This window comes from Penicillium maclennaniae (assembly GCF_028827695.1).
Source record: "Penicillium maclennaniae strain IBT 15551 chromosome Unknown utg000001l:1.0-3280838.0:1.0-3283122.0, whole genome shotgun sequence".
Classification (NCBI taxonomy): domain Eukaryota; kingdom Fungi; phylum Ascomycota; class Eurotiomycetes; order Eurotiales; family Aspergillaceae; genus Penicillium; species Penicillium maclennaniae.
The window spans coordinates 2,607,646-2,618,462 of NW_026623213.1; the positions used below are offsets into that span (position 1 = coordinate 2,607,646).

The following is a 10,817-nucleotide window of genomic DNA, read 5'->3' on the forward strand; positions in this document are numbered from 1 at the left end:
GATTTTGTCATCGCCGTCCACACTGATTATGTTAGACAATCCAACAGTAGTAGAGCACTCCAGAAGACTCTCCACAAAGGTCCTACGCCTGGCGAGCGCTCTACCATCTGGGTGGTGGCTCAGACTTGTTCACTAAGGTTACGCCGGAATCCCAATTTACCCGGAGGCTTATTATTAGGTAGCGACCTTGCCTTTGTAGTGATAGTATGCTCACCAAGACTTAAAAGGAAAAGCCGCATGAAAGAGGTCCGAGTCAGAATGACTCACTGTAGGATCACAGATTCAGACAACAGTCAAAGATAGCACTCAGGATATATCACCGAAAAGAACTGAAGCTCTGTATCCTCATTGCAGAGGAAAATCGCATCCATATATGCGCAAAGATATCAGGTCATCTGAACACATAATCAGCCATGTCTGTGGAGCAATCCCCATTCCCACCGGGATTCCGGATCTCCACCTCACGCCTCCGAATTACTCCATTCGACCCCACAAACCAAATTCACTGCGAATTTCTCGTCCAACTATGGAATACAGACGATTTCATCAATTCAAATGGTCGCACAGGCATTGACACCCCCGAGAAGGCATCATCCTTTATTCAAAATCGCGTGATCCCGTCCTATGCCCGCAATCGACACGGCATGTTCCTCGTATCGCTACACGACGGCCGACATATTGGTATGGTTTCCTTGATGAAAGGCTCGCCGCCTGATGCGTATTACACTGCCCCAGATGTTGGGTATACGATCCTACCCGAGGAGAGTGGGAAGGGATATGCGACCGAGGCGGGAAAAGGTATCCTAGAGTATGCGCAGAAGGATCTTGGCATTGAGAGTGCATTTGGATTTTGTGCTGCTGAGGATATGCGGAGCCGGAGGGTTTTGGAGAAAATTGGATTGGTGTTTAGGGGAGTTGGGGATTTGGTTGTGTTTGCGGGGAAAAGGAGTGCTGTTTATGCTTTGCCTTCTATGGGAGACTTGGAGGTTTATGACCTGACAGAGAAGCTTGAGGTATAGAATTTGATTTTGGTAGGATATGAAACCATTTTGTTGTGACCGTAGCTACGTTACTTGTTCCGGTCGCCTAGGGCATTGCTTTATAGATGTGTTCACCTGGCGCAGGAGGTTGTAGGAAATCGAGAGGTAGATCCTCTGGCAACTGACGTTTTTCTGCCCATTCACGTATTTCGTCGAAGTTTTTGCATCGCTGGCGGGTGTTGAAGTTGACGAATGGTTCAGGGTTCTCGGGATAGATCCAGACTTGGCCTACAACGCCGGTGTCTACCGTACACATAAGTTGCTGGCGGAGAACATCGACACATTGGGCTAGAAATGGACTTAGCATGAAACCTGGAACAGACTGATGGGAATGAATACCAATTTGATGCCGCGCGATGAAATCGTTATTTGCGAAAACGCCTTTGCCCTCGGAATGGTAATAATCGTAATTGAAGTAAAGAGATTGACGAAGGAGATTCTAGACCAGTAGTCAGAATGTCATGTTCCAAGGGCGACGGAAGATACATACCAAGCACTGAAGATGCCGTAGACCCTCTACGTCAGCGGGAAATCCTCCACCGTAGCTCGGATTGATCTTGACTTGATCAGATGAGAAATCTGACTCGGCTGCTTCCTCGGGCGATACCCGGATACTTCGATCTTAGCTATTTGTTAGCCACTTTTACTATTGAATTGTCATACGACTGACGGACAGTTAACTCCAAGAGCATCCCAGGCCGCATCTACCTCTGGATTCGCCTCTTGTCGGTAGACCGAGTCCTTCAGTAGCGGGTTGTTCGACCTTTGAAGGTGGTATGTGATTCCCACCTCGCTCATCACCGGGGCTAGATCAAGCTTCAAGTCAGCGTTGTGAAGAAATCTTGGGTCATATGAACTCACAGTACCGGGCAACATGCTGACTGCACCGGCTGTCCAAGTCGCCATGCCACATTGTCCCGAACAATAAACCGAGAAGGAAAAAGACACCCAGCGCAGTTAATTGAAGAACAGTAGTGACACAGTCGTCGCAGCTATCGAATTCATCATCCTGGCTCCATGCCTCTTGCTCTTCAGGCAGAAGGCTTTCGCGAGACTCAAAGTCTCCGTCTTCCAAGTCAGGGGACTTTTCTCTGAACATATTCGCTCGGTAAATAGAACCTTTAATCTCAGATAGAATTAGAAGGGGAGTAGAAACACCAGAGGTGGGCTGGGAGTTTCGAAGAATCGAGCTTCTAAGGGATCAACAAACACCGCTCACGACCTTGGCCACGACCACGACCACTACTGCTTCCGCTCCAACGTAAAAGCTAGCTTGAGACAAGCACAAGCTCAGAAAAACCTCATAGCTCAAACCCTGTCAGCCTAACCCTGGCCAGACCGCTAGTCTGGGACGCGCATTTCTCAACCAAGTCAACTGCGAAAGCCAGGACGAGCCATCACAGTCACAGTTGCGCATTGACACTGTCTAGAGTCTCCCCCTGCGTGTCTTACACGTTTCTTGTTCCCATGCGTGACCCCAGAGCGTGGTGCAATGGGGTGATCGGACATGTCACCCTTGGGAGGCTGGGCCAGCATTGGCACAGTATTGGCACTGCCACGAGAAGTGATGTCGTAATCGAGGTTTGTCACAGACAGGCGATGTCCAAAGTGCAGATGAAAGGCGACGATCGACTGGAATGTGCTTAAACCCCTTCGGGAGAGATCGACAGCCCGAAAGCCAAGTGGCGCGAGCTTCCACGCAGCTCGATGCGAGGATCATCATACAAAGTTTAAGCACCTGCAGAGTAAGACATTCCACGCGGGGGGGGTTTCTTGAGTTACCTTAGATATATGGCTCATACAACCACGGGGCGGTGTTTCTCTGAAATCACCGCGCAGTTGGTCTTTTGCCGATTCTCCCGTCCCCGCAAGGCGCCATGATGTTCACTACACGTTCGAACAGCTCGTCCCTTGCAGCTTGCTCCGATCCCCAGAACTCAGTGACGTGAGCTGCCATCGAGCTCAGACATCGACATCAACACCTGCGAGAGCTCATAGAGCTACGTAATGACCAGGCTTGAAGTTCGGCGAGCTGTGCTCGACTTGAATAAATAGGAGGTGATGGCACGGTCTTGTATCACTCATCAACTCAAGCAGCTCTCAAGATCCTCACAAGTCCACAGGCTTCTCTCAGATCATTCAAAACGCAATTCCATCTTCTCACCTCAATTCTCCAAAATGCGCTACACTCTCATCAACGGCCTGCTTATGCTGGCTGTCTCCCCTTCACCTCTCTTGCTCTTCCTGTCGACCCCAATGACCAGGCCGGCCAGTGGGATCCTTCCGGCCAGTACCGCAAAGGTCATTATGTGAACGGCGAATTTATCCCGAACAACGGCGGTGAGGTCGGCACCTATGAGAACGGCCAGTACAATAATGGCCAGAACTACAACAATGGCCAGTATAACAATGGTCAATACAACAACGGCCAGTATAACAACGGTCAATGGCACTCCAACAACCAGCAGAACGGCTGGACTGATGCCAACGGCCAGTGGCACACAAACACTAAGCGTGGTCTTCCAGGCGTCGGTGTTCCTGGTGTTGGTGTTCCTGGCGTGGGTATTCCTGGCGTGGGTATTCCTGGCGTGGGTATTCCTGGCGCCGGTGTTCCCGGAGCCAGTGTCCCCAAAACCAGTGTTCCTGGCATTCCCGGTACGGGAGCCCCTAACGCTGGTGTCCCTGGTATGACAGGCGCCAACCGTATGAACCACTTCGGAACTCCTGCTACTGGTGCTACTGGTATCCTCCGTCGCTGGATCCCCGACCATGCCCGTTACAACAACGGGCAGTACAACAACGGCGAATACAACAATGGACAGTATCAAAATGGGCAGTACAACAACGGCGAATACAACAATGGCGAGTACAACAATGGGGCTGGCCGCTCTGGCGTAACTGAGATTGAGGGCCCCTCCGGCTCTATTACCGTCTCCCGCCGCTGGAACCCTGATAACGAGAACGATCGCTACAACAACGGTCAATACAACAACGGTCAGTACAACAACGGCCAGTACAACAACGGCCGGTACAACAACGGTCAGTACAACAACGGCCAGTACAACGGTCAGTACAACAACGGCCGGTACAACAACGGTCAGTACAACAACGGTCAGTACAACAACGGTCAGTACAACAACGGTCAGTACAATAATGGAGCTGGCCGCCAAATTGCCCACATTGTTGGCCCTTCTGGCTCTATCACCGCCCCTGTCCGTCGCTGGATTCCAGAAAATGACCGCTACGACGATGATCGATACAACAACAACGACTGGGACCGTGAAAACCGTGACGCCGCCCACATTGCCGAGGCCTTGACGCCGACTGTCGTTGTCCGACGCTGGACGCCCGCTGAAGAGGACGTGATCGACGAGCAAAACCGCCTGGCTGAGATTAACGCCGAGCGCCCTACTGGTATTTTTGCTCGTTTGTGGCCCTCCACCTGGCCTCGCCCTTGCGGTCGCTATGATGCCAGCTGCAACTACAACGACCGCTACAATGACAACGAAGACTATGACAACTATGACCGCTGCAAGAATGGCGACCGTACCGACCGCAACGGCTGGTCCTGCAGCAGCGACTGGAACCTCAACCGTGCCAATCCCTCCCCTAGTGTAATTATCGCACGCAACCAGCCCAGCTACGACAACACTGATAACAACTACAAGAACGGCCACACTGACAACAATGACTATGACTACAAGAACGGTCACAATGACAACAATGACTACGACCGCAAGACCAGCCACTACGACAACGATTCTGGCTATGTCAGCGACGCTGAGCGCGACCACCAGGCCCACGCTTTCGCTACCCCCACTGCCACTGTCTCTGCCAACTAAGCGCCACGGGCTACTGTTCATGCGCACAGACCATAATGGGAATTCTCGGGGGAAGCATAATCGCATTTTCGGATTGTTTTGATATTTTGACATTTACGTTTTGATGCACTTCATGATTTTGATGAGGACACGAACTGCATACGCTCCTTACATGATGGATCTGGTTTTCTGGTATTAGAAAATGAAGGAAAAGGTAATTCGAACAGTTAAAGTAGAATGACAATATGTTTTGATTACACAAATTCCTGAGACTCATCCAACATAAGTAGATCCGATATCTCCCCATCGAATATTTGAAAAGCTCACTGAAGTTCCAGGATGCTGGGCTTGAATCAGCTTTGGATCTCCTTCAGTGCTGTTACATGGCCCAGCATCGCCACTATCCAGCCAGTTCATGAACGCCCCCCGGATCATTCCAGATACTAAACACCAAGACCATTCCCCTCGAGATTGCCTTCCCGATCTGCTTCAATCCACCCATTTCTGCGAAATAACTCGCCGTGGTAGAACAATACTCATCCGTCAAGGAATCAATCTCCATCCCTGCTGTCTCAACCACGGCATTCTGAATCACCGTCCCATCCTGCACATACAACCGCCGGACTTGCACCAAATTCTCTTCGTCCTCAAGGTCCGTAATGAACTGTGTGACAACAGTAAACCTCCTACTCGTATCAACGAGCTTCTTGTGTCCATAATAATCATGATCCCCAAGCGCATACGGATTGAACCCGCACCCAGATTTATCACAAACACCTTCACTCCCACACTCTTCTCCATTGCACTCATACAAGCTTGAGATATTACACGCGTGAGGCGTATACCCGTCGACAACGAATTGGCTTCCCAAAGATCCATCTCATTACAACAAGCCCCCTTCGCCTCAACATTCGCAACGCCATTGATAAACGGCGTCGCGGGACACTGCGCATCACAGTATCCCGTCCCATACTGCGCGCCTGCGGGATTCAACTCACTGCGTCCTCCCGACTGAAGCATTTCAGAAAGATACAACGCCCCATTCATACCACAGACAAGCGAGGAAACATCAACGTCGAAGCTCAGTTCTTGGTTTAGAAGTCTGAGTATATCGTAATTCTTTCCGCTTTCGTCTAGAAGGTAGACACGCGGTGAAGCAACGGTCGTCTCGTTATTGGATTGCAGATACTGGTGAAGAACCAACTGATCGCCGTTTGTGCTGACACCGCGACTTGCATAGTCAACACCTTCGAGCACGCAGTTCTTGGCGCAGTCTTCGTCGGTGGCACAGAGAGTCTTGTTTAGGCCAGACCAGTCACCGCATGAGATGCTGGTGCTTCCCACTTCGTGGAGTGAATGGGATAGCGCGTCGAGGACGACTGATGTCTCTTGTGGTGTGCAGCCGTTCTTGGTAGTACATTTCCATGTTTGGAGTTTGGGGTGGATTTCGGGGACGTCCCCAATTTGTTGCGCGTGGACTAGGTGGACCGTGGTCAACGTCGCTAGGAAGACGCGTCGGAGCATCTTGGTTGATGTATGGTTTGTTCTCAAAGCTTGGTGACACTGCTATACTGGGGATGTTATGATGTTGCTCTCAATTCAAGGGCATAAGAGCTTGGTTCGCGTTGAATGAGGACATCGCGTTTCCTCAAATTCCTGGGCAAATAACAAGCCCATGATTCTTCCATTCCTTCGCTGAGGACCCACAGGAGCTGTCTCCTTCAGGGGTTATAGCTGGAATGTGAGAGATCAGATCGGTTTTCCACACGTGTCGATCTACCCCTTGGAAAAGTAAACCGCATTCCACGTTGCTGACCACTGAGACACTCACTGCGGTAAAATCGATACCAAACTACAACTCTGAAACGTGTGATCCTGAACATATAGCAGTAGGATGATTCTGATTGAGATGAAAATTGGCTATATGCTGAGCTATATGCTGAGAATGATGTAGTTCCTTAGTCCGTTTCAAAGAGCCTTCTTAAGATCCATCACGCTCATCGACACAGTGTTGCTAGTTCCCCCGAGCACACCTCCACCATTAATGGCCAGATACCGACCATTGCCTTCAGACAGAATCCTTAAAGACCGGGTATAGCTGGCAGATTCAGGAGATGCGATTTCGGTCCATTCTCCCTCGCCCAGAGCCTGATTGATAAAGATATTGCTCTGTGTTCCGGAGCTTGCAATTATTGTGCCATTCTTGCCGCCGTATTCCGTCCACACAACATATGGAGAAGAGGTAGGAACGGTACCACTTGATGCAACTAGAGCGATTCCTTCAGAGGACGCAAAGTCTTCAGGGTCCGATGACAGGCGGTAGTAGAGCGGGAATGAATAAGTTGCAGTGTCGAAAAAGGAACCATATTCGTAGAAATAGATGTACTGGCCATTGGGGAGCTATAGCGGTCAGTATCTTGCGACCTCAAACTTTACGACTTGAGCGACTTGCCTTTACAACAGTTGGCATCCCCGGCCGGTCAGTGTAAGTGGGGTATGCACTAAATTCTTGTCAGCTGGGTCAAACTGTACGGTTGAAGTGAATATCCATACACATCATCCACAACAGGCCCCCACTTCTTTCCATCAGTAGAGACCTGGTGAACCAATTTCTGTCCGTGGGTGGTGTTTGCTCGTTGATCTGAGTAATAACAGATCAATTTGCCATTGCTGAACTTTGTTAGCGCCATTCTCTATTCGAGGTCAACAGAGCCTCACTGAGCAAGCAAGAACGGCTCCCACACCGGAGTCAACCCATTGTCCGGTACCGCCTCCCCTCCTGCCGCGATATGGCTCACAAACTTCCAAGTTACTCCATCATCGTGTGATGCATACAAGTCTAAGTGTGTAGAGGAAAGATCTTCTGGGATACTGTTTCCGGCTAGAAGAAGAGTTCCAGCCTTGAAGGACCCAATAACCTCGGGAAGATAATAGAGGAATGGTTGATATCGCAGTCCGTATCCATTGACGGTGTCGTGGACCTTAGATAGCTCCGACCATGTTTTACCGAAGTCTTTGGAGCGATAGATAGGGAAGTAAACTAAGGGAGGCTCCGGAGAGTAATTTTCCCATGTGGCAAGGAGATCTCCATTAGGGAGTTGCTCGTTGCGAGCGTATAGTGTTCGAGGAATATTGTAATCGGAAGGCGGGGCGAAGATGGTACTATTCGTGAGCGGAGTCGGTGATGAGGAGTGTGAGATGCTTTCCGCTGCTGCTAAAGCAGCGAAAGAGACGAGGTGTGTGAGTTTCATAGCTGCTGGAATACAATTCAAACGATATCCATAAGCCTCGAAATGTGCATCCTTTTCACTAAATTTATAGACTAGAGACACCATCTTCGCAACTTTGTGGGGTACGGTACCAAGTTATCCCACCGGAGTTGTCCTTTTTTTGGGATTTGTTTGAGGCTATTTGCAGTGGGGCCACGAAATTTCCGTCAATCACCTCTCTTGCTTGACGCCGCGCATCGAGATTGCCTAGCATCTGGTATCATCTCATCTCAGGCACTTTTTCTTATTGAACGCTTGTCAAATAATCCTCCGTATTCTCGCGATTGGAGAAACCCAGTGCGCTTGGGTTTCCGCCTGTAGTTTTGCAGGCATTTCACAATTAGAATGGATTGGTTTTCTTCTGTTGATCCAGCCCCCAATTGACAAAATCCAATATTGAGTTGATCGTCAGAGTTTGCTTTGATGAACAATCTGCCGGGGTGCAACATCACGTCATATGTGCCTTCGTTTCTGTCATTGGAGGGACATTTATTCGGTTCTAACATCCAAGGAAGTGGTCGTCATGGTGGGGGAGATATCTGAACAAATTCATTGATCATCGGCTAAGTCATGCCACAGTACATGCTATCCGCCGAGCGCCGGAGAAGCAGACTGATTGTGAGGTGTTTCCCAGTCTCCTACACTTCTTGACTATACTTGAGGGCTATCATCGGCCCTCATGGGGTTGGATACTCAAATTCTGCGATGCGCCAACTCAAACTAGTTTGAAGAATCACGCCCTGTAGGAGATACACCCTGCAGGTTTCAAAGGAGATGAAGGAGTAGTAAGAACAATTCACTTCTTCTGACTTTGCTGCCTTGAGGTTTCCAGCCGATCCAAGTCTACTTGTGTGGCGTTCAATGTCGAGTGACAAGACGCGACCGAGCCCTCGCAATGAATTGAGAATCATATTAAACCTGTTGGGGACCTATCCGAGCATCTACTATGGGAATGGAGATATACTAATGCCTCCAAATTAACCGAAAATATATCTAGGACTAGCTATAATATGAAAGCTAAAATGAAAGCTAGAATGAGACACGAGCCATGAGGTCCCAGGTGAATCATTCTTCTACGCGCTCGGTGCAGCCGATGGATCTAAGAAACAAACCACCGGATCTGTGACTGCTACGAATATGGTTCACCAGTATGTAACTTTAACTAGATTCACTCACCAAGCAAGCTATACTAGTCCCTGGTCAGCTTTCTGACTGTTTTGCCGCGTGTTATTATCTTGCAGTAAGGATTTCCTCTATATGGCTACTCTCCCCGTGGTGTACAGGGAAGAAGTGTCCCGTCTAAGAACATATTCCGAACCCGATGGCGCGTTGGCTATGAAATGATTCCTATAGCTCAGAGAAGATGGTGATTGGACAAGGAGATCTAAAATATGTATCACAGTGAGCATACACTTATAAATTGCCTGAACAAAAATATGTAAAAGCTACAATATCCTTCAGCTGCTTCTGATCGGCGATCCGGACAGGTAAATTGAAGAAGTGTGTTCTACTGTTCAGTAAGTGGGGGCGGTCTACACCAAGTGTGGAACTTCGGAGTGGAACTTTGACCAAATGGAGACGTCCGACGGTCGTCCGCGAGAGGGGCGCAAATGGGATTATAAACAAAACCCCAGTTCCTGCCCAATTCACTTGCCTCCACTTGATGAGAAATCGCTGATCATAGTCTCAGCTTACATAGTGAGCTTCGTCAAATCAGATGCGCTACCTGATCCCCACCATCATAGTGTACAGCCATTTTTGTGTCTAGGCACCATCGCGCTTCCGTTATCACTAGAACCACTAGAACCACTAGAACCACTATCTCTTGCTATTTAATTCCTAAAGATTCCAAAAAAGTCCTTGCATTCATGTTACAGCTGTCCTTCTAGTGAACGGTGCCTCTCCGGGCCTGGACTCACACACCGATGGCCTTCAATTCAACTGCCGCTTGGGCAGAAGAAGCCTCCGAGAACACGTTCGGGCCCGTTAGCCACCTGAGGCCGTTTGACTTTACCATCACCTTCGAACAGGCCATATTGTCGATCATTCCTTCGACCATACTACTACTTGCTGGACCACTCCGATTGCTTCATCTGTCTCATTGTCAAAGAAAGACGCGTCTCAAACATCACTATATTCTGAAGTTGGTCAGATACACTTGTCATCTATGATTTTTCGTAAGCCAGGCTGAAGCTCATGACACCATAGGTCACCACTTCAATAAATTTTGCTCTGCAACTGTCCCTCCTGGTGATATGGAGCGTATCGGTTACTTCACGGACTCCGACTAGCATCCCTTCTGCTGCTTTGGGCCTCGCAAGTTCTGGCCTCGTCATTGGGTTGTCCTATTTCGAAGATATAAAATCAACAAGACCGTCTTTCCTGTTGACTGTTTACCTGCTTTTCTCGATTTTGTCCGACGCGACACAGGTTCGCACACTATGGCTTACACATCAAGTCGCCATTGCAGCTGTCCAGAGCGCGGTTATTGGAATCAAAATTGCCATGCTATTGTTGGAGAATCGAGAGAAAACGTCTTATTTAAATTCTCCCTACAAAGAATATCCGCCCGAGGCAACCTGTGGCATTGTGAATCTAAGCTTTGTCTGGTGGCTGAATCGGCTCTTCCTGGCTGGTTATCGGAAAGTAATTGGGAGTCAGGATCTTTTCGCTCTTGAGCCTGGTCT

General features: G+C 49.2%; 5 protein-coding genes across 5 annotated transcripts; 2 read left to right on the forward strand and 3 right to left on the reverse strand.

Moving 5' to 3' along the window:
- Positions 1 to 413: 413 nt before the first annotated feature.
- N7477_000991 (GNAT family N-acetyltransferase) lies at positions 414 to 1,019 on the forward strand (the record flags this gene model as incomplete). Its single annotated transcript, XM_056962654.1, has 1 exon — positions 414 to 1,019. One exon carries the CDS (start codon positions 414 to 416, stop codon positions 1,017 to 1,019), a length of 606 nt encoding a protein of 201 aa, XP_056827657.1.
- A 67-nt stretch (positions 1,020 to 1,086) lies between these two features.
- On the reverse strand, positions 1,087 to 2,139 carry N7477_000992 (oxidase ustYa family protein; the record flags this gene model as incomplete). Its single annotated transcript, XM_056962655.1, has 5 exons — positions 1,087 to 1,328; positions 1,380 to 1,479; positions 1,531 to 1,661; positions 1,715 to 1,846; positions 1,902 to 2,139. 5 exons carry the CDS (start codon positions 2,137 to 2,139, stop codon positions 1,087 to 1,089), a joined length of 843 nt encoding a protein of 280 aa, XP_056827658.1.
- Positions 2,140 to 3,218: 1,079 nt separating this feature from the next.
- N7477_000993 (uncharacterized protein) lies at positions 3,219 to 4,882 on the forward strand (the record flags this gene model as incomplete). The annotated part of the gene is made up of 2 exons (XM_056962656.1): positions 3,219 to 3,257; positions 3,305 to 4,882. 2 exons carry the CDS (start codon positions 3,219 to 3,221, stop codon positions 4,880 to 4,882), a joined length of 1,617 nt encoding a protein of 538 aa, XP_056827659.1.
- Positions 4,883 to 5,134: 252 nt separating this feature from the next.
- On the reverse strand, positions 5,135 to 6,385 carry N7477_000994 (uncharacterized protein; the record flags this gene model as incomplete). Its single annotated transcript, XM_056962657.1, has 3 exons — positions 5,135 to 5,304; positions 5,360 to 5,666; positions 5,690 to 6,385. The coding sequence occupies 3 exons, from the start codon at positions 6,383 to 6,385 to the stop codon at positions 5,135 to 5,137; spliced, it is 1,173 nt and encodes a 390-aa protein (XP_056827660.1).
- Positions 6,386 to 6,829: 444 nt separating this feature from the next.
- On the reverse strand, positions 6,830 to 8,112 carry N7477_000995 (sialidase family protein; the record flags this gene model as incomplete). The annotated part of the gene is made up of 4 exons (XM_056962658.1): positions 6,830 to 7,261; positions 7,320 to 7,362; positions 7,415 to 7,531; positions 7,580 to 8,112. 4 exons carry the CDS (start codon positions 8,110 to 8,112, stop codon positions 6,830 to 6,832), a joined length of 1,125 nt encoding a protein of 374 aa, XP_056827661.1.
- Between the last annotated feature and the right edge of the window lie 2,705 nt (positions 8,113 to 10,817).